The sequence below is a fragment of the Aplidium turbinatum genome, chromosome 3, assembly GCF_918807975.1.
Source record: "Aplidium turbinatum chromosome 3, kaAplTurb1.1, whole genome shotgun sequence".
Classification (NCBI taxonomy): domain Eukaryota; kingdom Metazoa; phylum Chordata; class Ascidiacea; order Aplousobranchia; family Polyclinidae; genus Aplidium; species Aplidium turbinatum.
Window position 1 is genome coordinate 45,361,639 of NC_137474.1, and position 25,497 is coordinate 45,387,135.

General features: G+C 37.8%; 1 protein-coding gene across 1 annotated transcript; it reads left to right on the plus strand.

The window, feature by feature from the left end:
- Positions 1–11,194: 11,194 nt before the first annotated feature.
- Positions 11,195–24,276, plus strand: LOC145766344 (uncharacterized). The gene is made up of 4 exons (XM_082578036.1): positions 11,195–11,306; positions 22,592–22,632; positions 22,784–22,980; positions 23,092–24,276. Exons 1-4 carry the CDS (start codon positions 11,210–11,212, stop codon positions 23,126–23,128), a joined length of 372 nt encoding a protein of 123 aa, XP_082434162.1. The 5' UTR covers positions 11,195–11,209; the 3' UTR covers positions 23,129–24,276.
- The last annotated feature ends 1,221 nt before the right edge of the window (positions 24,277–25,497 follow it).

Here is a 25,497-nt window from a genome sequence, read left to right on the forward strand (position 1 = left end):
GGAATAACCTATCAAGGCTTTGCCAGTCCGAGGATAAAGATTCAAAACCAATCAACCAAGAACAATAAAAGCCAATCCAAAAGCAAAAACTTTCTTTATTATTATTTTTTTGTTTGCTTTTTAAGTCTGGCGGTAAACCAAATTCTCAATTTAACAAATTTGCATTGAACAGTAGAGTGGCTCGTTTTTGAACTTTTTTTTAAAATTCTCTCGGGGTAGTGGGGAAATGGTGCCAATAAGTGAGAAAACGCTCATGACAAAATTTGAGATTTGTAACAAATTGTCTTCAGCCTCCTCATGGGGCCCAAAAATCGAAAAATGGGGTCAAAAACGCATTTTTTTAAAAATATTTTTAGTTTGGGTAGATACTTTTAGTAATATTGTTTAGATATATCTAATTAACCTAAGAAAAAAAATTGGCGTCATTTGAACTATTCCTTCAGCTTCCTCACAGCTTCTGAAAATTTTCATTTTGCTAAAAATTTTGCATTTTTGTTTGTGGTTACATAACTACAAACTTCATCAGTGACGTAAATTCAAATAAAAGGACATCACTTTTTCCTACCAAATTAACCCAATTTCATTAAAAAATGACGCAAAAGCTCAGGGCAGGTCTATAAAGAGAAATACAATGACGTTTTATAGCTGGCAAAATGTCTAACGCAATTATGTATCATGTAGGCTAACCACCCACAAAGATGCAAAATTTTTAGCAAAATGGAAATTTTCAGAAGCTGTGAGGAAGCTGAAAGAATAATATTGTATCTACCCAAACTAAAAATATTGAAAAAAAAACTGCGTTTTTGACCCCATTTTTCGATTTTTGGGCCCCATGAGGAGGTTGAAGACAATTTTTTACAAATCTCAAATTTTGTCATGAGCGGTTTCTCACTCATTGGCACCATTTCCCCACTACCCCGAGAGAAGTTGTTGAAATGAGTTGTGGAAGCTTTTATGTATTGATGAATTATTTTTTCTATTTCAAAAGCTTAAAAGGGGGTTTAAAGTGTGAACTAATAATAAATTTTATTGATCTAATATTTTTTTAGACCACTACGGTAAATAAGAATTTAAATAAAGACTGTAAAATATACATCTTTTGGTACTGCAAGGGTTCTAGATTTTTTATTTAAATGTTTATGATCTCCATGCAGGGCTCTAGAGATTTTTTTTATTTAACCCCTGATGACAGCAGAACCGCTGCTTGCGTAACTACGCTCCGATGACACACAGGTAACGAAATAAGTCTCAAAAAAAAAAAAAAAGGAAAAAAGAAAAGAAATAAGTATCAAGGAATTTCTATATAAATTGTGAGTTCGAATGGTGAATTTAGAACACCGAGTTTTAAATAGAAAGAATATATTTTGCATTTAGAAATAAAATAATGTGTGTAAAACTTGTTTGTGTATAGGTATATAAAGCGTTTTTAGATTAAAAGAAAAGACAAGTAATTGCGTACCAGTAATTTAAAATTTGCAAATTTCAACAATATGTTTACGATTGTAGAACAACAAAGGTGAACTCACGGTAAGATTTCGTCATAGAGGTGAACTGTGGAGATATTGAGTAGTTGTTACTTCTCAGCAACTTAAAATAGACCTTTTGCACATTCAAAATCACCAGAGCGTGACGTTTGAGTTACGCGGAGTCCGAGGGTTAAGAATCGCTTGTTTTCTACGGTTTATGAAGGCGTTTCTTGTTATTGCAAGCAAGCGTGAGGTTGCTGGCAGGTGAAAGTAAATTTTTTGTGTTTATGAATTAATGTAGGTTATCGGTACATTTCAGTTCTTGTTCGTTTTAATCATAGTGTTGGCTAACAGACTAGGAAAGGCAATTTAGGACGGCCATTGTGGAGCGTGTGCATTTTAACCGGGAATTATGGATCACGTTAGTGGTACCTTGTCTTGCAACATTTTATTTTCATTCTGCATAACATATGCAACAAACCAACAACACTTCATTGGTGCTGCCAAGCATAGTCATTGGTATTTTCCTGTCGAAGATGTGAAATTGACGAATTTTTTTATGGCCCGCTCTCTACATGAATGCGATGGCGTGCAATACTTCGTGTATTCAACACTTCGTCTTCACTCATTTGAGGCCTACCTAGGAACGGTGAGATATTCAAATGTAGACCAATACCATGTAGGCTAAATCTTTTTCTATAAGAAACCCCTTTTCGGCCATAACAGCATCATTGAAGTGCAGTTCATTAGCAGCTGTTTTCTGCTTCAAAAGGTGAAAAATCCACTCCTCTGACATATTTCTTTGTCACTCACATTACCAGTGTACAACTGAGATACAAACATAGGCTAATACCCCCATTTCTTGGATCAACTCCCACTAATCTAATGCCTTTGCAGTGTTCGTACTTTTATAGTTTGAGTACGTTTGCGACTGACGGTGAAGTGAGGATGGTGTTTCGAGACGTAGGCTACTTCGGTGTAGTCGATGATGATCATGGTGCTTGAGTAAGTTAGTCCTTTTTGAAGTCTGGCTACTGGCTTCATGGCTGCTATGATAACATCACGATGACGGAATATGTTCAAACTAATCAACTTTAAATACATGAGATGCATTCATGAATGAAAAATACGGTGTAGCCTACAATACGAATGCAGAACTAATACCAAACCTTGTGCCTAAGTCTGTATAAAACAAACCCAGGCGAAGCTTCATCAACACCAAGAAAACTTCATCTTCCACCGCCAGTCTATGTAGCCTAGATGCAGTACTCCTGTATCATTTTGAGGTATTTTAAAAGTAGCATCGTCATTAAGTTCTGCTTCTACATCAACATTTTGATTTGCATGCTTAGCTTTTGAAGCTGTATAATTCAGGAAATTCTTCCCATCTTTGCCGGGCAAGATTGCTTCCAATACAGTAAAGAACTGGTCGAAGGTTAACACTTCTGTAGCCTAAGTTTACAACTTAAAAGAGTTTTATTTTCTGGAAAATTATACTGAAACACTGATACATGTCTGTAAAAACCATAAAACAACAGCTCAAGCAAACGTTAAACAATTTATTCGCCTGCAAACTACGCCACTAACCTTATCGCACAGCATTGCAAACAGCGGCTAGTCGTTCACGACTCCAACGTCACGCTCTGTTGGTTTGATATGCAAAAGGTCTATTGACGCTATTTCTTAAAAGTTATTGTTGATTAAATCACCGATTTGACGTCATACTGCAATGTTTTGCTAAAATGGAGAAAATTGAAAGCCATCAATCGCTATTGAACAGAATCATTGGTGAAAGCTGCGGTGTGTTATTGGGTGGAAAACGATTTATCAAATATTTTTGTTTACAACAAGTGAGTTTTTTAAGGAACGCAAATATTATAGATTATAGAAGAAAAACGTTTTGCATAAGGTTGAAAACAATGGATATTCATCACGGGTCCCTACAGTAGGCTACGCTCAGCTAGCTTAGTTGAGCCTCACTTCATGGACGAAGAAACATCAAGATCTAAGCACTGTTTCGACTTTCGTGGTTAGCCTACTATTAACCGTATCTGTCACTGCTTCCTTTTGGCGGCAAGAGTTATGGCCGAGACCATCAGGTCTACGTCTCTCTTATTGCTAATTACTCCGTCGGCTTATATCAAATAACACCGGGAAAAAGTATGCCGTTGGTCAAAAGCCTTATCTATCACTTCAATCAATTTATTTCGCAAAATATATTTGTCATTGTGTATTTTAGGTAGAAAAGGTGATAAAGACTCGGTTTTAGACCTATTTTCGCCATTTCTTGGTCAAATTTTTCAGTTGACATTTCATTTTGAAAGTCTTCTTGTATTGAACACAGAATTTCATCAATTTTGTTTTTCTGTTTCTGTGCAAACAGTATTCCATGCACTTTTTGCACTACAAAGCAATTTGCGCAAATAACGAATTACCTTCCTAATTATTGTCTGCCAGCAATTAAGAATGACTCATATTGCGTCAGAAACCGACTCTCTACCCAGACAGCAAAATCGACGTTGAATCAATGTAAAAAGACCGATTTTGCTGCCTGAAATTTTAGCGCCGTTGCGTTTGACTGACAAGCACAAAATGAAACCGCACGCTAATAGTAAACTGTCAATCAAGCTATTGAATAAACACGAAATTTTCCTGCATTTCATAACTGGCTGTGACAAAAGGTTTATTGTGAACTTCACAATTATCCGATACCAACATATTCGGGATTAAAATTTGGGCAAGATAAAAAAGTAAAAGTCTAGAAATCTCAGGTTTCTAGCGTCACTGCTTCTATGTGAAATTGCTGAATTAGCAGAGGGCGAGACCATAAGGTCTACGCCAGTGACAGATACGGTTAAAGTGTCTTTTACTCATGAGCATTTCAAAGCCTGCTCTCCATTCAGCGACAACTTGTGGATAGAACAATTCACAGACAACACTTCAAGACAGCGGGAAACTTCACTCTGTCAATCTTGGTGACCAGACCTTTGTCAGTTTTTTAAAGACTCAAGGCTAAGCAGCATAAGTAAAACTGCCAGGATGAAGCTTCCAAAAAAGATTTTTCAGTTCAGAAAATGTCAGTTGATTGTGTGAAAATGATTCAATTCAATATTTTTTTACAAACTATCCTTGAAAATTCCAAACATGTTTTTAGCCTAGGCTACATGGACTTCATACGGTAGCATTGCAAAATTTAGTTTTCAATTCTGGTAATTAAAATATAAAAAAATAATAGCGTAATGGCAGGGGTGAAAATTGAGCCCACGTCGTCGAGGTGACTGCCTCTCTTACCCTAACTTTGGGCCGCTGGCCTACGCTGACGACGGCTAAACGTTCTCCTAGTTTAGTTTCTATCAAAAATGTTTCCAGATGAAAGCTCACAATATTACGTGCGACGCGTGTAGCATTCCATCTATTGTGGCGGCCTACAGATTGTAAATACGATCACGGTTGCAATTAAGCGGGACACAATTGACTGACTGCAATATTATATTAACGTACGGTATCTACGTGACTTAAAAAAATGGTTAGTCCACAAAAAACTTTTTATATTTTTATGCTGTTTTAACTAATACTATCCACTGTAGTCTACCGTTTTTGTTAGTCTTGAAAAGTCTGGTACGTTGCGTTCTGTAATGACTATTCATATAATTCACTTGCTCTTTTTCTCTCTTTGCTTTTTTTTAAATGTTGACTATCGCCCTTATTCAAAGCACATTTCAATTAAAGGACAGAAGTAATGTTCTCAATATCGTCACTTTCTTGGTCAGTTCGGCTTGTCATATCTTGGTGTCTATATTTATTTTCCTTTCAGGTTGGCTGCTAGTTTACCATGGAAAAAACTAGAACATCAAATGATGATGGCTTTTCGAAACGCCTCGGCCGATCTTGAAAACTCATTCCGACTGAGCAGAGCACATTCCATGGTAAACAGTAACGCCTAGAACATCACACGGTAAAGGCGAAAGAGAAAATTGAATTGAGTCCTGTCTTTGTCATGAGTTACCAAGGGGGGCGGGGGGGGGGGACTTATATACCAGTCCCAGGTATAACCTGTCCCCCCCACCCTCATGGTAACTCATGACAAAGACAGGATTCAATTCAATTTTCTCTTTCGCCTTGCCGTGTGATGTTCTAGGCGTTACCGTTTACCATGGGATGTGCTCTGCTCAGTCGGAATGAGTTTTCAAGATCGGCCGAGGCGTTTCGAAAAGCCGTTGCCATTGCAACGGCTCAAGCCAGTCCATAAGCATAAATGCTTCAACAATTTTGCGTATTTTTTTGAAAAAAAATGTTAAAAAAGTAATAATAAGTTAAAAATATAATATTTTTTATTCTGGAATTGTCTTGCACATCTTCAATTTTCACCCGAGACGGTTTACCTAAAAAAAAATCTGAAAGACTGGCAACACCGAAGGTCTTTGACTTTGATAGATCATTGTCAATTGTCATTGATGTGAAATTAAAGGAAAGTGATATAAACTGGAGAGAATGGTTGACACTTGACACTGTCTGTGAAACCAAATCAGCTTACAATTTATATTGTACAAGATGCGCAATAGACTATAATTTCCTATTCTAGACTATGATATACAATTTAGACAATAGATTATTATAATTTAGCTAGGCTAATTTATTGATATGAAATTCGATAGGAAGTGCATCTGTAAAAAAGAAAAACTCAAACTAGTCAGTACCGTAACGTCTGCCCCGTTAGCTTAGTGGTAAAGTGCCCAATTCAAGATCATATGGCGCTGGTTTGACTCTCGTGATGTGCACTTGACAACACGTTTCAGGACTGCTCGCCATTCAGCAACACCAAGTGGATTGAATAATTTCCCAGCAACAACAATCAAAAAACTTAATTCTGTTAATCTCGGTCACTGTCCCTAATTCAAAAGCCTCTACGTTGTAGAGGCTTTGTTGAAGACTTGGTTGAAAGTTTGGCTGGGCAAGGCTTGGTTAAAAGACTTAGTTGAAAGTTTGTCCTCAGACTGACAAAGCCTTTGATAGGTTATTCCTGGTAGTTTCACATACTTGTAGAGTCTACAAGTTTACAAGTAGTAGAGCCTACGCATACTTGTAGATGTACAAGTACGCGAAACTACCAGGAATGACCTATCAAAGGCTTTGTCAGTCTGCAGTCAATAAAAATGCCGAAACCACACGAGCGCTTGTGAGGACCACAAGATTACAAAAAAAACTAATTTTTTTGGAAGTGGTTATTTTTCCACAATCAGGTGTTGCCGGAGTTAGGATTAAAGTTAGGAAGGGTGAAGGTAAGGGTTAGAGTTAGGATTTAAGGAATAAGATTAGGGTTTTGTTCTTCCCAGGACTAAAAAAAATTTCCAAAATACATCCGTCAACCGGGGTGACTTTGTTCACCGGGGTGACTTTGATCAGCACTGTTTTAGCTTTGTAATCGCCAATTTGAGTAACTGGACTTCGCTCAAATTCCAAGGATGGGGTCTGAAGTACTTGAGCGAAGTCCAGTTACTCAAATTGGCAGTTACAAAGCTAAAACAGTGCTGATCAAAGTCACCCCGGTGAACAAAGTCACCCCGGTTGACGGCAAGTTTTTGTTTTCAACAGCTTTAAACTTATCTCAAATTAGGGCAGAATTCCTTATCTGGCAACACTATTGAGGCTATTATTACACTATATAGTGTAAGTATAGCCACAGCCAATTTTTTTTAGACTACACCAGACTAGGATGTTGATTCAATCTTACTATTGCTGGATGTTTTATTTGGGTTACGGTATTTCCTACTTCGCCGGCGCTTAGACACGTGCCCAGCTGGGAGAATTGAATCTTTTATAGAAATATCACCCTATTTGCATTGATTTACGCCAGTACACATCAAATTATTGTAAGCATGTACTCCTTATTGCGCCTCGCTTTCCGTTATCTTGTCCAGTTGATACAACATCTGATAATACCGATTCTAACTAGTTCTTTATCAAACAGACTTTGTGTTGCTCGCAGTGTCCCAATTGTGCCGAAATTATGTTAACTTAAATGTAAATCGAGGCAATCTTCTCGCAGGGAGCTATTAGTTTGTTACTGGTATCTGGTTGAGCAAATAACGTTATTTTATGATAATTCAACGTCGCTAGATGTCGAATTAATGTAAAATTGTTGTTACGCAATATAACCCGCCGGAAAAACTAAATCGATTTGTGTACTGACTCGAATGTTAAATCAAACCAAAATTAACTTACTCCCCCCCCCTCCCGTGAGTTACTTAACGTGAATAACCGTAACAGCGTGCGTGTCGCGGTGCTCGCTTTATCGCTACTTTTGGCATTATCACATCACAACAAATCAAACAATGCGGTTGTGATAGACTACTCTAGTATATTTTTCGCTTCTCGTTTTACATGTTTTGGTACAGTTTTTTCGCAATAAATGTTCACAGCAATTGCCGAAGCAATTTCAACTTTTGCCGTTCTGCCTCGGCAACATTTTTGCCAAAGTAAAAATATGCTAATTTCGAACACTGGTTTGAGGACAAACTTTCAAAATGAACCAAGCCTTGCCCACTGCCCAGCCAATTTCGGATGTTGCTCTACCCCAGAAATCCAGTACAATTCAACTGATTCTAAGCTTGGCCATTGATAAAACAAGAAGCTCATTATTTTAAGTGACTACCGTAAATGGTAGCCTGTAGAACAATTTTCCAAAGTGGATTTGGCAGAACCTTGACTAAGATAACTTCATGGTTTTTTCAGTGCTTCTGTGGTGTACCGTAGCTTCCATATGAATAAAAATAATATATTACTGAAATGAACGTAGAGCTATACTCAGGCCTCAAAATTTGTACTTTTTTCTGGCGGTCAAACATGTCCTACCGGACTGGCCCTTTCAGCGGACATTTAATATCTCAACCGGACATATTTTTGCATGTAGATTTTGCACAAAATCACACTACAGTATTGTGTAGTTGTGTCTGTAGAAGAAGATTTTTTACAACAGAATAACTCTGCAATGTTTGATGGCTTAATTAACCGACCCTGAAGTATACTGGAGCAGATTGCTTGCAAATAAATCAGTGCGTTAATGACAGTCGTGTAATGACGCAATAAACACAATTGAAAACAACAATCCAAATTTCCTTATAACAAAAGCAAGTCCTGGGTTTTTTTTTTCGCTGAGACTTTTCGGTCATTTGTGCGAAATGACTTGAAAAAATTCGGTCATTTTTAATTTATTTCGGTCATTTTTTCTGATGAAAATATTTCTTTTCAAGTAGCTGATACAAACCAAAATTTGCACTTCCTGACCAGCTACAACATGAAGTTTCGCTGAGAAACGTTGTCCTGTTATATCTGAGAAAAGTTAGAACAGACAAACGTTTCTTCAATGTTCATCAGCGAAACTCAACCTTGCAACATCCGGTGGTCACAGACATCTTTTATTGCACAACGGAAAGGAATAAAAACAAGTAAGAATGACCAAATAAAAAAAACACGTTACGCTCTAATGGTTCGCATTTACAAAGTGATTTAACTCCTCAACAATCTCACCGCTCACGTTGTAGCGTGCTCGGCGCTCGCGTTGCCGTGCCAGTGCGCGTATGCCGCGTCATAATTGAATGTTTTATATGATGCAGCATTTAACCTCATACGCATAAGTTTATCTGCAGTTGAACAACGCAAGCGATTTCTTGTTGGAGTTCGCAACCGAGAAAGCAAACTGAATCCACGTTCTACGGTTGCGTCTCTTCATTAAAAGTCAGCAAAGCATTAACAATTAGCTGCCAAACTTGGCCAATCTATGCCACGCTTCGCAGCTATTGTTAAAACTTTCCGCCAATTGTCACCTGGTTTACAATTACACATTACTTCAAATTTAAAATTTTTAATGGAGTGGAGTACGACATTGCAAAAACCATCACACAAAATCACTATCTATCCATGTGGAGTCAAACATTTCACAGAGGTTATCACCAGCTCAAAAGTTAACAACATTATGCAACATTTAAGTTATTTTGGCAGCCGATTGTAGCATCGAATAGACAGCGATAGACACATGTTTCGCCCATGAGGCTGGGCTCATCAGTATCGCACCGTATTCTTGCCACTTGAGTAATCGACCGCCGCTTTACCAGTCAGTCTCTATGGCTAGCGTGGAAGCTACACCGTTCTGGTTAGCGAAGCGTTACTGCTGCTCGCTGTGCTAGTGAGTAATCAGCCTTGTGCTGATAGCCGGGAAGAACGCCCTTCTTCACATTATGCAACATGCTGGGATAACTTCCCGACTGACAGATCAATCTTTTCCACGACTCGAAGGAAAGATTTGAAAACATAGTGGCATTTTTAGAAAGTTGAAGTCTTTGAGTGTGTTACTTTCATGTTTGCGTGAATGAGACATTGGATCAACGTACAAAGGGATACTTCGTTGTTTATCAGGTCAGGTCAATAACATTTCGAAAGGGTTGACCACCAGCACAAAAATTGATAATATAATTATGCAACATGTTGAGAAAATGTCCCGATTGACAGAACGGACCGATCAATCTCTACCAAGCGATTTGACCTTTCCAAGGCAACGCAACATTGCGTCACACTTAAAAGCACCACGTCAGTCACGTTTGGGAGATATGTTACTTCTGTATTTGCGTTATCACATATAATAAGACATTGGATCAACGTTCAAACACTAAGTCTATGTCTTGTATTTCCAATTGACAAAAAATGGTAGAGTGGCGCAAGAAGCTTCTTTGCAATCGCTGAAATCGATTTGCGCGCGTTGACTAGGCTACATATTTTTTCGGACATTTTGACCGAATTGACTATTTTTTTTCGGACATTTTGCTAAAAAACCGGTCAATGACCGATAAATGACTGAAAAAAAAAACCCAGAAAGCAACTACGATCACTTATTCCCTGGCCACATTCGCCTAAGCACATGCGGAACCCAGCTGAGACTCTGTGCTGAGCTGAGACAGCTGTTTCTCTCTGACGTTTCTTTTTAACAAACGATCAATGTAACACAACAATCCTCATTGTTAAAATTAGAATACATAATTACATATTCTGCGGACAAGTTCAGACAACTTTATTTCAAGGCAACATTGCAAGGCGTTGAAATGATGTAAAAATGGCTACTTTTGCCATCAGCTCGTTAACCACGCCACTCTAATGTGATCTTTAAAGCAATTGCCTGTACGATTATTGTTTCAGCTCCGTATTTGTTCGCGTTAAACAAACAATTGTAACAATTCAAATTTAAAATATATTTTTGCTGCATTAGCTCTATTTTTGTCAAGAATTTTGCAGCAGCCATTTATGATCAACCAATGAGTCGGCTTTGGCAGACATTTGAGGTCATTCCGGAGGTCATGACCGCCAGATATTTCGAGGCCTGTATATACTGAAATAAACTTCATTGATTGGGCCAAAATTATCCAATTCTATAACAGCTTACAAACCAACTCTGAAAATTCCAAATATGTTTTCACATAGACTTCATCGATTTGCTAATGTTTGTGCACCAGGAATATATTTTTTATCAAAAGTAAAAGTTATTGCTATGTTGTACGACTGTACGACACGTGTAAATGTAAACTATAGTAGAATTCAGTTGTAGTGCCCTTGGCTGTATAGTGACCTTTTGCGACAGGGACATTTTTGAAGGTCACTTCAGGTGGTACTATAGGCAAGTTTTACTGCATCTTTAACATAAAGTTTGGTATGAATCATTATTCATTAGTATTGTTTTTTAAGATCACAAAAGTAGAATGAGTGGTGCTTTTCGTAATGGTTTGGCAAGATTGGACAAACGTCTGCAAGCTCGAATGTCTGATAAATTGAAACAAAGATGGAATCATCCGGCAGGTTGGTTAAATAGTAAAAAGTGACTATACTTAAGTAAGTAGCCTATAGTACTATTTGTAGTACTACTACTAACATTATTGGTTGGTTTACCGAAATTTGGTTAACCGCGTACCGTACAGTATGATACTGTTAAACATATCAATCATTTTATTGTATCATAATCTGAAATCCCAAACCAAATCCTATCTAATGTTAAGTGAAACTGAGTGAAACTATCCGTTTAACGTAAAGAAATATATCGAATAAGTGTATCCTTTATCATTGTCTTTGCTTTCCAATATCTGGACAAAGACAATGAGTCACATGACAAATGTTTGCTGGTAAGCGAAAGGAAAATGTCCCTTTTTCTTTCACATAACAGTCTGCCACATGCAAGAGCAAACTGAAGAAAATAAGGTGACCAGACAGATGCGTGGCATTAAAAGAAAAACCAGCGACTGTAACCCCATGCTGTGATGTTGTGCTCAAGACAGTGTGTCACAAAAATCTAATCTTTGCACAGGTGGACTTCACTAAGGCGAAAGAACAGACATAGAAAAGAATCACACTGCACCAGATATAAAAATAGCACGCTTGAAACAAAGATAAAGGCGATCAAAGTTGGTCTTGTGACTGGAGATGTAAAAAAACGTTTCTTTTTGATTTTAAAAAAACGAGCTTGTTTTTTTTGTTTTTTATTGTTTTTTTTTGTTTTTTTTACCTATTTTGACATTAAACGTCCCAATATGCAGCAACATGGCCACCTGGAGATGCGGCCTGATTTGTTAAATTTTGCAGATTTTGATTACAGCTACTGCTAGTGCTTGACTGACATTTTTTAAGATGTTTCTACTTTTGGCGGTTTTCTAATGACATAAAACTTTTTTGTTGCTTTGGGGAAGCAGTAGCAAATGAGAAAAAGTAAGTTGAAAAACGCAAAATCAGACTGTTATTGAAAATTAACAGTCTGACCAGGGCTTCAATTTTTGCCTTTTTCGGTGACGAGGTCACTCGACACGCGCCATCACTATTCGACAAACGCTGTGCCTTACGGAAAAAAACAACAAAAAAAACGAAAAAAAAAAACAAAAAATAAAAAGGAAAATAAACTGAGAGAGGACTAAACGTGGTCAGGTCGAGGAACAATCGGAGGGGGCATCACGTGATGCAATCATAAAAGTGCTGACTTACGTAAACTTTCTTGCGCCAGGTACTTCAAAGCAAGGTCTAAAAGCGACGCTTCACACGAGAAACTCCCAAAGCGTCAGTGCCGCCATTTTGAACACTGCGGGAGAATGCTTTGATCGAAGTTCCAACGCCCGGCATCAAACATTTCGCAACCACACTTTTTGTGCTATTTGACACAACGGGTTTCTTTTATAGATGAAATAACCTAGACTACGTTGAGTTGTCAACGTCTATGCCAGTTTGTATTTCGCCGTTTGAGCCAATTAACAATATTGCTCTCGTAAAATGACTGTTGGATACTTGCTATGAAAGTTTTTTACACGTAGAAAACAGCCTAGTTTCCAACCAGATGTTCAGAAATACAGATGAAAAAAGCCGCTATTTCTATGGAAAGGAGTTCTCTTCCAGAACATTTTGAACACTGCGGGAAAATGCTTTGTTCGAAGTTCTAACGCCTGCCATCAAACATTTCGCCACACACGTTTCGTGCTATTCGACACAACGGGTTTCTTTTATAGATAAAATAATCGAAGTAGGCTACTTTTAGTTGTCAACGTGTTTGCAAGTTTGTATTTATGTCTGGCTTATGCACTCGTTGTTCCAAGATTGCAGAAATGTTTTGCAAATTGCAATGTGAATAAAGAATAGTGGACAGATTAACACGGTTGCAACTCGACTTCCTTCCACTAAAAGAGTTTCTGTGATTACGTAGTGGGCGATTTTGCACATTCACAAAAGCACACAACCCAGCTAGCAAAACCTGTCGTTTTTACATTGTAGCCAGTATGTAGCCAATCACAATGCATGACAAGTATAAACAAGTTTGCTCGCTGCGAAGTCTGGACATCTGCAGGAAATTTGTCTCGCACCAGGCGAGATGTCATTCTTTGAAAGATTTAACAATGATGGATTTATGCAGCCAGTGCATAATGACGAAAACAAATTTAAGATTTCCTTTCCGTTATATAACTTAAAGCAGGTGATTGATACAGGAGAAAATAATCGCAGAAGCACACAATAAAAGACAACAACAAAGCCTACTTATTACGCAAGTTTTTTACATCAAGAAAACAGCCTAGTTTCCGACCAGATGTTCAGAATCAGAAACACAGATAAGAAAGGTCGCTATATATTAGAGTTCGCTTCTAGAAGAATAGTAGGTAGTCACTGGGAGTGGACAAGGCAAGGTTAGAGCTCGACCGATATATCGGTCAGCCGATATATATCGGCCGATATCAGGTGTAGCCGATATATTGTATCGGCTATTTTTCGCCGATAAACGGCCAGCAAAAGCAAACTCAAAACCAGCCATACATGCCTTTAGAAGAAACACAAGTTGCTCAAACGTGCTTGCATAGCACGAACAATTGTTGCGAGAATGTGATTTCTCGCCCATTCTAGTGCGCGCATCTAGAAAATGTTAATACTGTATCCCTTAGCTTCCATTCAAGCAGGAAAACTTTCGATTTTTACGTTGCTTCAACGATTGGTGACATTGCATCAGCGTAACAAAGGTGAACTCTTCGCTAAGAATCGATGGGAGTACTGGTGCACTTCTACACTAACCACGCGCAACTTATTTCAAGTCTTACGTCACAATGTTTGGCTTTGATCTCCGAGTGATATTGATAAGGCAAGATTCGTTACAACATTAGATCATACGAGTAGGCTATCACAGTAAGATGCAGCAAAATTTGTCAAGTTTTGGTATTACAGTAAGAAAGAAAAGGCCCAGGGAAAATTAACTTTTGCTCATATGATATGCAAAAATAAACCCAAAGAAAAAATCCTAATGAAACTTTGCACAGCAGAAAATAGTAGCGTCATTGTAGAAGTTGCAAAAATAAACCCCAAAAAAAGCCTAGTGAAACTTTGCACAGAAGAAAATAGTAGCGTCATTGTAGAAGTTTTCCGGCTCGTGCCCAGAGCATTGTGACGCAAGAAGCCACACGACCTCGTTCGGTGGAAGTTAATCAGTTATGCAGCGTATTGCAGCTACACGGCGCTTTGACTCTCACGTCGTCGTTGGTCTGATGAAAGCCTTCGCTGAAATTTTAAAAAGCCTTACAAACCCTAGCCATATCTCTTAAATGGCGAACAATTCAGACCGGACACGTTTGTCCGCCGTCAGCAAAAACGAATTTCGAGGCCTGGGTTGTTTTTTTTTTGTTCGGTGTTTTTTTGTGATTAGTGTTAAGAATGATTTTTTCATTACAACAACTAATGCATAAACTTTCTTGGACTGGTTTGTTGCTTAATAACTTTGCTGGTAACAAACTTTTCGTAGCTGATGTATATCGGCCGATATATATATATCGATATCGGCCTAAAAATTTCATAAATATTGGTATCGGCCTGAAAAAGTGATATCGGTCGAGCTCTAGGCAAGGTAACAGGCAAGTTGTAAAAACAGCATAGCTTTGCCCAACTACAGATAGGATAGTCTTCAGTTAGTCAGTATCCTATAATGACTAAAAAACGAAAGAATCCTCCGACAACACGGATGGCAAAAGCTTCGGTCGGTTTTAGAGAAACGGTTAAGGCTCAGCAAACAGCGAGTGAAGTGCGGGATCTGTTCGAAGGAGCTATCGAGAGAAGCATTGCCACGTCACTTTGGAACTTATCATTCAGATAAACTTCCGGCTAATAGCGTTTAGTAGCCTAACGTCGCAAAACATTCTCAATTTTGAACATGTTCAATTTATTAGTGGTATAAGCAAAAGCATGCTTAGTAGAATGCGCCTACTACGTTTTCACTTTTCAACAATAAAATTTTATAAATAAACCCGTTCAAGTGCATAAGGAACAACGCATCGATGGCCTACATTCTTTTCTCGACGAGATAGTGATGACTAGGGCCATTTAAAGTCATTAAAGTCATATTTTTTTCTATGCATCAGTAAGTCGTGAAATCAATTTTAACGCAAAAACCGCATCCCTATGAGGTATATTAAGAAAGTTATGAAGTCATATAAAGTCATATTTTCCTGGTTAGGTCATAAATCAGCTTTTTAAGTTATATAGTCATATTTTTGAGTTGTAAAGTCATACCGTTGTACACTTTAAATAAAAAATACCAATTTAAGCGGTAAAACAATTAAGCACTAAGAAAGTAAGGCAATTTCTGATTGCACGAATGCAAACTGTAGGATTAGCCTACATAACACTTACAGTCACAGACCTATATTTTATGAGGTCACACATTGAGGTCAACTTAATATTCAAAATGAAAAGTTGTACGTACACCATCAAAGAGGCCCATGCTGATCTAAATGCCCTTGATTTCGGAAAAGATCCGCTTGAGCTCAAAAATAACATTAAGAAGCGATTGGACAAAAACGATGTGAAACAAATTATGGAGCTACAAAGACAAGACATTTCACCAGCGCTTTATGCAAAACTGCAGAAGTGTCAACCCACATCAGAGTCTGTGGAGCGCTCATTTTCCTTACTAAAGTCATTTTTACGTCCAAATCGTAACTTCAAAGACTCTAACGTTCCACACTACATGAAACTGTACTACAACAGTGATTTAAATTAAAAATGGATGTGTATTGTGTATTATGTTGCTTATGTTTTACTTCTTAGTTCCGTGAGTGACGTTGTTCGCATGTAAAAATAAACGATTTTCACATAAAGTCATATAAAGTCATATTTTCCAAAAAATAAAGTCATATTATTGAGTTTTTAAGGTCATATAAAAATGGCCCTAGTGATGACGTTTCTGAGTTTGCCCTAGCACAACCAACAAGCAGTTCAAGTTCGGTCGGTGAGCTACCATCTGCAAATATAAGGTCAGGCCCTGGCGATAGCACGGCTTTACTAGACGTTCAAACTCATCAGGAAGTTGAAACAGCCTCTCATGTTGAAGTAGCACCAACAATCGAAAGATCTGGGTTTCGGTCTGAAGTTGCAATGTTGTACGAAGGGGCTTGTTTGCCATCTCGGCACACCTTAAACGCTGTAACATTACGCCGTTGTTTCGTATTATCGTAGTATTGTTTCGTTTTCTTTTATCTGCAGTTCATTTTTCGCTATATATATCTTCGCTGTGTTTCTTGGTAACTTGCATATTTCGCTCCTAACTGTGTTTGCGTGCGGGTTTTTGCGATCCTCAGTTTCGCGTTTACAACAGTTCTCTTCATGGAGCAAAACAAATAATATACATGTCCGGTAGGTAAATAACTTAGCGCTTGATACTCCTTTGCAATCACTCAACCACCGTGCGATTAAAACTTAAGTGACTCTGGTACCACACAACTTGTGCAGTAATTCGCGGCCAAACGCTTATAATCTGACTCTTATGACGTCATATTGCTATTCGACAAACAAACGCAGAATTTTTGGTCGTTCGACAAGAAAGAAAAAATCGCAGCCCTGAGTCTGACTAAAATCTTCGAAATCAAATTTTCTTTGTTTTTCAACATGTGAGGATGTTAAAACCTATTGTGTCATCTGGGGAAAAGAGTAAAGAAAGCGTAAAAATCTAATTTTTAGAAAAATTTATTTAAACGTTCGCCCAAAGTTAGAAAAACCTGGAAATTTCTGCAAAATGTTACAAATCAGGCCATATCTTTAGGTGGCCATGGCAGCAATTAGGGTAAACTCATTGCAATAGCATCTCTTTCAACAAAGAAACAGTCTCATAACTCGTATAACTTATTTCAAATCAGACTATATGTCTGGTATATTGTTTCATTGCAATTTTGTAGATCTCAAGTCTCAACACACGAGCCATAAAGATTTTTTTTTGTCTCAAATAACTAGTAACAATGTCCTATGGTTGGCACATCTCCAGTATTGTCTGTAATTTGATCCAGCCAGTTGTTAAATGCAGTACCACACTCGTGTACAGTTTCGAAGCCACCTGAGATTTTGGTTAATGGGCATGTTAGGACCAGGTGGTGAGTGTCCTGTTTCTCTGTTTCACAAAGGCACTTTTGACCAGCACACCACACCTTTTCCAGTACAACGTCAAGAGTTGTTCCAGTTGATGTGTATTTGGTGCAAACTTGATGAAAACCACACAAGCGGTTCTCGAGTTATAAGTGAAATAACCTTAGCCACTAGGTGGCTTCATACATAAGGAGCAATAGAAAAACGGCAATATCTCAAGAACCGCTCAACATATTTGGATAATTTTTAGCTCTACCCCATGTTTTCTGGGTGGGCTACCTGTTTATGAACATTAAAACAAGTTTTGGCTGCTAGTTTTTGAGATAAAAGAAAAATTAACCTCTTGTTGTTACGCACCGATAAAACCATGATGCATAACTTAAAAAAAAAATATTGGGTAGAGGAAAGATTGATGAAAAGTTTGGCAAAAGCAGTGTAGTGCTAAAGTTCCAACCTTTAGCCCAAATCACATTTAAATGTAGTGAAAGATGGAAACATTTTGATGTTTTTTATTTTCCCTGAAGAGGGTCAATACTCCTTTGTGATGTCATAGTCATGTTTGTTTTCCCTTAATCACACCATTGTGTTGTCATAGACATTTTTAAAAGAAGTATGGTTGCACTTAATCCATCCAATTTGAACTAGTTTGCAGGACTTTGAGACTTTAGCACTTTTCTGTTTTTGCCAAAATTTTCGTCAATCTTTCATCTACCCAATAAAAAAAAAATTTAAAGCTATGCATCATGGTTTTATTGGTGCATAACGACAAGAGGTCAATTTCTTTTTATCTCAAAAAGTAGTTGGCCTAGTTCCCAATAAAATAAGTTTTCATCTTTGATGTTTGTTTTGTATCTTTATCCTGCATTGCGGGAATATGGGTAAAACTTTATACTTGTCAGGAAAAGTATTATGAAGCATTTATTCACTATGTGAACACTGAGCAGTGCTGAAAAACTCCACTTTAAAGGGAAAATTTCTTCATTCAGGGTTGGTAGTTACTAGCCGAGGGGGTAAATTTACTGAATTGTAAGCAAACTTCATTTTTTTTAGTTATCAGAACAGAACTCTGTTCTCTGTTCAGAACACTTTGTTCTCCTTTAGCACACCGAAGTTCGGTGGCTCTCTAGTGGTCGTTTTGTCTCGAGGTTTCGAACTACATGGTGAAATCGAAATTTTTCTTTGAGAACGCAAATCCCCGTTAAGTAAGCACTTTGGCAACAACAAATTTATAGGTGCATTGGCTCACTTGACAGACATTTTTTCAAGTTTGAACGAGCTCAATATGCAAATGCAAGGAAAAAGTGTTAGTATAGATGTACATGATAAAATTCAGAGCTTTCAGACAAAATTAAATCTGTGGAGTAGAAGAGTTCAAAAAGGAATTTACGCAAATTTTCCAACATTTGATGATTGGAAAGTCAGTAGAAGTCGCAACGAGATTTCTAACCGCGAGGTCGAAATACGCCAGCGCCTTGCCGCCTTAAAAAAGAACTTTGACGGTTACTTCGAAGGTGAAAGTTTTAACCGTACTACTCTTTGGATAACTCATCCCTTCGAAGCCAAGTTAGAAAGTATTGCTGACGATGATCTTTGCAAAGATGAATTGAATTGATCTTCAACGTTCAACAACGCTTTGCTCCAAATTCTTATGGTGCAATGGTGACTTCCAAGTTTTGGTGTGGATTAGTCGAAAAGTTTCCTACACTGACTAAGCGTGTATTTGAAGTTATTATACCTTTACCAACTACTTATCTGTGTGAAGCAGGGTTCTCTTGATTGTTGACTATCAAAACAAACAAACATCGATCTCGCTTAGTTCCCAAAGACGACATGCGAGTAGCTTTTTCTAGCTCTTTCAACGACTGTTCCAAGAATCTCCAAAAAAATTCGTGGAAAGCAAGCACAAAAGTCTCACTGATTGACTGTTGAAATTGCGTGTCAGTTATTAATAAAAGAAAGACAAACTTAAACATTCTTGTGTGCTTTTATCATACTTATTTAGGATATTTGAGTAGACATTATTTTTCACAGGACCCCGTCAAGAATAATCGTGTCTTCGGCAAATAAACAGCTTGTTTTTGATATTTGCCAAGGTAAATCTACACAAAAAAGGATGTTTTGCATTTCTTCGCATGGTTGACTGGATACGATGACATCACAAGGGGCCACCAAAACGGTGGGGGTAAATTTTACTTTTTTCATTCGGCAAGGGGTAAACGAGACAAAAAAAGTTAAGAACCCCTGATCTAGCTGCAAGAAATCGATTTTTAGCTGTTTATGGTTGAACGGACTCAAGTGAAAATAAATTTGTTTGTATTACAAGACATGTAACCGAGTTGTTCATATCAAGCATTGTTGTGGGTTTGACACCTGTCAGAAGATATTTCATTTTCTTGACCAATATAAATAAGAATTATGAATTGTTCAACCAAAGACACAGATGAGACAGACATGCACGATTGCAATCTTTATGAAGAAAACATATCAAGAATATGCCTGAAATGAAAATAATCGCATTTATCTTGAAACGTATTGATGTGCAATTAGTGAGTAAAGTGAATATTGTGACACTAAAATAGCTTATGATGTCACAGTTAGAACTATTGAAACGAAGTTTGTCCAGTTTAGCGCTAACTGCAATGCTGTTTTGCCACTGTTAACACAGACTATACTAATCTCAGGCCTCGAAATTCGTTTTTGTTGACGACAGACAAACGTGTCCGGTCTGAGCAGCTATCGTGGGGGACAAATTAAGTCTCACGGCGGACACACCAGTTTTATTGTCGATCGTCAATCGTCATGCTTAATCACATCTTGATATTTCTTCGCCATTTGAGAACTATAACTATACGGTTTAGAACAGGGTTGATCTCTAAGTGGTCAAAACTGGTTTTGGCCACTAAGCGGTTTAAACCTGGTTTTAACCGGTGAAAACTAGGTTTAAACCGGTCAAAACCCAGAAAAATATTTTTATGTAGTGAATGATCGGCTACCTGGGCTATGGGCTATTTAGGAAATATAAAAGCAGTTGTGAGTAATGACCATTTTGATATGCAGGCCTCGAAATAGCTGGCGGCCATGGCCGCCTGAACTTTCATTAATGGCTGCCAATACCGGCCTGTCAAGCAGGCAAAATTTGTTGGAATAAATTCTTGTACTTCAGTTGGCTGTGCAAATTGTTCATCGTTCTACCAAGCATTTTGTGGTTCATCAGAAACTTATTTTTAGAATTTGAATTTTCTCAATAATTAAAATAACCAACTGATTGAAATATCAAAAATAAACAGAGACATTGAATATTTTTTGTTCCAAATCCAGCATTTAGGTTATTGTTGATCAAAACAAAATATAGTTGAACATCATTACTAAACATGGAGGGTAATATTTTTAATTCAATTGAAAAGCAACTTGATTAATACACTAAAGGGGTTTTGACCAGTAATAGGTGGTCAAAACTGCCAGGTTTAAACCAGGTTTTAACCGATCAACCCTGGTTTAGAAGGCTTTAAATTTCAGCGAAGTCACTCTGAAAGGCTTTCATCAGACCAACGACGTGCGCTTGAAGAGTCAAAGCGCCATGTAGCTGCACGCCGCATAACTGATTAACTTCCACCGAACGAGGTCGTGTGGCTTCTTGCGTCACAATGCTCTGGGCACGAGTCGGAAAACTTCTACACTAACGCTACTATTTTCTGCTGTGCAAAGTTTCACTAGGCTTTTTTTAGGTTTATTTTTGCGTGTCATGTGAGCGAAAGTGAATTTTCCCAGGGCTTTTTCATACTGTAATACCAAAACTTAACAAATTTTGCTGCATCTTGCTGTAATAGCCTACACATATTTATAATTTTGTAACCAACCTTTCCTTATCAATATTACTCGGAGATCAAAGCCAGACATTGTGACACAAGACTTGAACTAAGTTGCGCATGATTAGTGCAGAAGTACCGGTACTTCTATCAATTCTAAGCGAAGAATTCACCTTTGTTACGATGATTCAATGTCATCAATCGTTGAAGCAACGTAAAAATCAAAAGTTTTCCAGCTTGAATGGAAGCTGAGGGATACTATATTTACATTTTCTAGATGCGCGGGAAATTGAATTCTCGCAACAACTGTTCGTGCTATGCAATGACGATTTGTATCACTAGTTCTTGTATTATTTCTGGCGGACAAATATGACCGATCTAGAGGGTACTTCCGACGGCGGACATGTCCGCCGTGAATTTCGAGGCCTGTAATCTGCAACGAAATGTATTTTCTGGCTGTTTCAGCTACCAACAAAAGTAACAGGATAGGACTTTTGCAATGAATTTGTATATGCTTCGTCATATGTATCTAGTATCTACTATACTATTACTACGACGTAATGTTTTTACTATTTAAGAAATAGCTATTGTTAAATAACATGATATACAATATTTTTATTTAACTAATGTCATTTAAATGTTATTGTTATTGCTATTAGCTAAATGACATTTAACTAAATGCCTGATGAACAACCTCATTCATTTTTTAATAGCTATTGTTGGCGTAAAATTTTTACAAGAACAATGATTTTCGCTGATAGAGCTTGCTCATGCACATTGCACAATTATTATGCATCAAGATTTCCAAATACAGACAAAACTGGTTAATCATATCAGCCATTAGCCAGACATTTAGATAGAATTATCTGATTGATATGTTTAACCAAATTAGTCAAGAAAAGATGTTTATTGTGATCAAGCATTATAGTTGGGAATGTGCGCTAACTCGGTTTCATTGGGCTTCACAACGGTGTGGTTAAATTCTACAACAGTTTGCAAGTCTAATTCAACTCAAAATTTATTAGTGCAAGCCTTAAAGCAGCCGGCGGCCATGGCCGCTAAGTAGTGCTTCTTCTAAGTAGTGCAGTGCTTCTGGAACTTCTGAGCTAAATCATCTTCAGAACTTGTTTATATCATCATCGTCCAAATTCGGTTTTGTCCTCATCAGTGGAGGTGGCCGATTCTTTCCTTGCAGCGATTGCCTTCACTCCTATTCTCCATCTCATTCTGTCCATCGCATCGTCTTCTATCCATAAATGGGCTGTTAATTAACTGATGATGATCTAGCTGATCGAAGCGATTTTTAGCTGTTTATGATTGAACTGACTTGTGTGAAAATAAGTTTGTTTGTATTGTTTATACTAGCAATCAATCTACTACTGTATAACACTTTTTAAAAATATCTATTTATTTCAGGTTTGAAGACAATACATTTTTGGGCGCCAGCATTTAAATGGGTGAGTGAAATAACTTTTCACTGTTTTGAAGTTGTAATATCTTATGTAGACCATACCCCAAAGAAATACTTTATTATGAGTATGTCTGTTGGGAAGAGAAGAGAATACATGGATATGTTCAATTGGTTATTATAACATTTTTCAATTTCAGGCTTTGGTGATTGCTGGGTTGTCTGATTACTTTCGGCCACCGGAAGCCCTTAGTCTCAATCAATCCGCCTCATTGATGGTAACTGGCTTAATATGGTCTCGGTATTCGCTCGTCGTTATACCCAAGAACTATCTTCTTTTTTCAGTAAATATTTGCTTGGGCATAACAGGAAGCATCCAAGTAGCGAGGATATTGAAGTGAGTTCTCACATTACAATTTGAGAATCTTCTGTTTGTCTTGTCAGTGCCGTCATTTTGAGCTTTGTCTGATGCAAATATTGACTCTGAATTTTAACTTTATATTTTCAGGTATCAACAATCGTTAAAGGAGGAATCGAAGGATTGATCTTTCTCACAGCGTATATAATACAGTAATTTACACAAGTTTACTACACTAATGACACACAACACAAATGACTCACCATATGTCTCTATTGCCACTATATTTATACAACGGTGCTTTTACGTTCAGATATTTTTGTATTTATTTTTCCATCTTGTTGACCGCGTACTTAAGAATATAAGTGTTGACAAGCTGTGCAGTGTGTTGGTCGATTCGTGCTCAAAACGAGTTGTGACAAATTCTCTATTTGGATTCGATGGATTTTTAAATGAATTGGTGACGAAGTAGAACAGCAATTTAATCTCACAATCACCTTGCTATCTGCTAATTGATTAAGTAATATATCAGGTCGTTTGATTGATATGAGGCATTTAAAACAAAGTTTTGTGGTTCGAATCCCTGTCCGGTTACACTCGTTTTGTTTTTGAACGAGGCGGTTTGTATTATTATTGATCGCTCGACTCGTTGGCTTGATCACATTGATCCTGCCCACCTTTGCCACGATGATAAGCGTCTACAATGAGCATGTAATGATCTGATGGCAATTGGTGCTCTCAATCTGTTGTGAATGTAAACTTCACACAAGTTATTTATGATATTTTCTGTGGCTATCGCTACGTTTTCGTGATTTTAACTGTTATGCTCTAATTTTAGCCTACCCAGACAGCAAACTCTGTCATTTTTACATCATACGTAACGTCTGTAGACGTTGAATCAATGTAAAAATGACAGATTTTGTTGTCTGGGTACTTCCTGTGTAAAGATCCCACTGTGGTGAATCAGTAAAACGTCGGTTGATTTTACAGAGTGTTCAAAGTCCCGCGACTACCTTGAAATAAACTGTGTATTCTCTTCATCATACAAATTCCGGTTTTATCCTCACTATTGGGATGGCTTAATTGATATTTTGCTTGCTGGTGCTGTCTATCCATTTCCAGCATTTCATTCTGTGCTTCACACCAAGCTGTGTTTGTTATGTCGTCATAAGTTAATGATGTTTTGTTTTATTTTGAAACTGGTATGAATGTCAGCTGTAACACATTTTGGTACTGTGTAGTTAAGGTTAAAATTAGCTAATTCACGATACTTTACCACTGTGTGTTTAGAACTTTAGATGGTACAATACATTTATGAGCTGAATTGGTGATGCATACTAGTTGTGTTTAAAAAACTTTTATTAAAAAGGTCAAGCTGCGTTGTTTAGAACCTGGAACAAGAATCGTTATGTTGTATAGAGAGAGTCATTGTTTTAATTTAATCACTTTTGGTTTACTAAAATAGTCATAGATAGAAATTTCATGATTTAACAAAAACATCTGATATTAAGTAGCCTCGTTTTTTTGTGTCATATAATTTTGATGCTTCAATTTTTCCAACACTAGCACAAAAAAGCTACGACGACTAAGGAGATTGATTGATTGAATCTTTATCCTCGGACTGGGAAAGCTTCTTGCAGAGCTTAATCCTGGCAGTTTCGCATACTTGTAGAGGCTTTGAATCACTGACGCAGGCCCGGTTACCGAGATTGACAGAGTGGAGTTTCCGATTGTTGAAGTCTTGTTGCCAGGGAACTATTCCATCCATTAGATGCCGCTGAATGGAGAGCAGTCCTTAACCTGCGTTGCTCAAGCGCACACCCCGAGAGTCGAACCAGCGCCGCTTGATCTTGAAGCTTTTTCGTTCCAGAAGTGACGCGCTAACCAATTGAGCTATCGGGGCGGATAGAACTATTTAAAACATACCGTAGCCTACTTGAGATGTATGGTGTTTGTGTGGCACAATCTGAAATAACCCTAAATTATTATGGAATGCTCAGAACACGTTGTGACCTCACTCATGTCCCTCGGTGCGTCCAGAGACGCGCATTCGTTTTATAATCGCTTGGAATTGTTGTCTCAGATATAATGCCTAAGGCCTCCCGATGGATCAGTTGGTTTAGCGCCGGACTCTGCACAAAGAAACTTCAAGATGCGGCGGCGCGGGTTCGACTCTTGGGGAGTGCGCTACACATTTTAAGGACAGTTTTCTATTCAGCGGGACCGTGAAAGAAATTATTCAAACACCACTTATACTATACAAGCGGGAATTTCAATCTGCCAATCCTCCGCCAGTGGTTTGAAGCCTCCACAGTCTACAAGTATGCGAAGCTGCCAATAGGGGGGCTTTCTCAGTCCGAGTATTTCGTTATGTGAATCGCCATGCACAATTTCCTAAAATAGCAACAGCAGCGTTACAGAAGCTGAACCGCGCGAGCCAGCACAGGACTCGCCAAGTTATTATCACTTTTGTATCGCATCCAAGCTTCACAATGTGGTTGCAGATTTAGATTACGTGAACAAGAAGCCAATCTTAGTTTCCACCTTCAAGCATGG

Coding starts and splice junctions, on each gene's coding strand:
- LOC145766344 (XM_082578036.1), top strand. CDS start 11,210: ATGAGTGGTGCTTTTCGTAATGGTTTGGCAAGATTGGACAAACGTCTG. Junction 11,307..22,591: donor AAGATGGAATCATCCGGCAG/GTTGGTTAAATA, acceptor TATTTATTTCAG/GTTTGAAGACAATACATTTT. Junction 22,633..22,783: donor GGGCGCCAGCATTTAAATGG/GTGAGTGAAATA, acceptor TTTCAATTTCAG/GCTTTGGTGATTGCTGGGTT.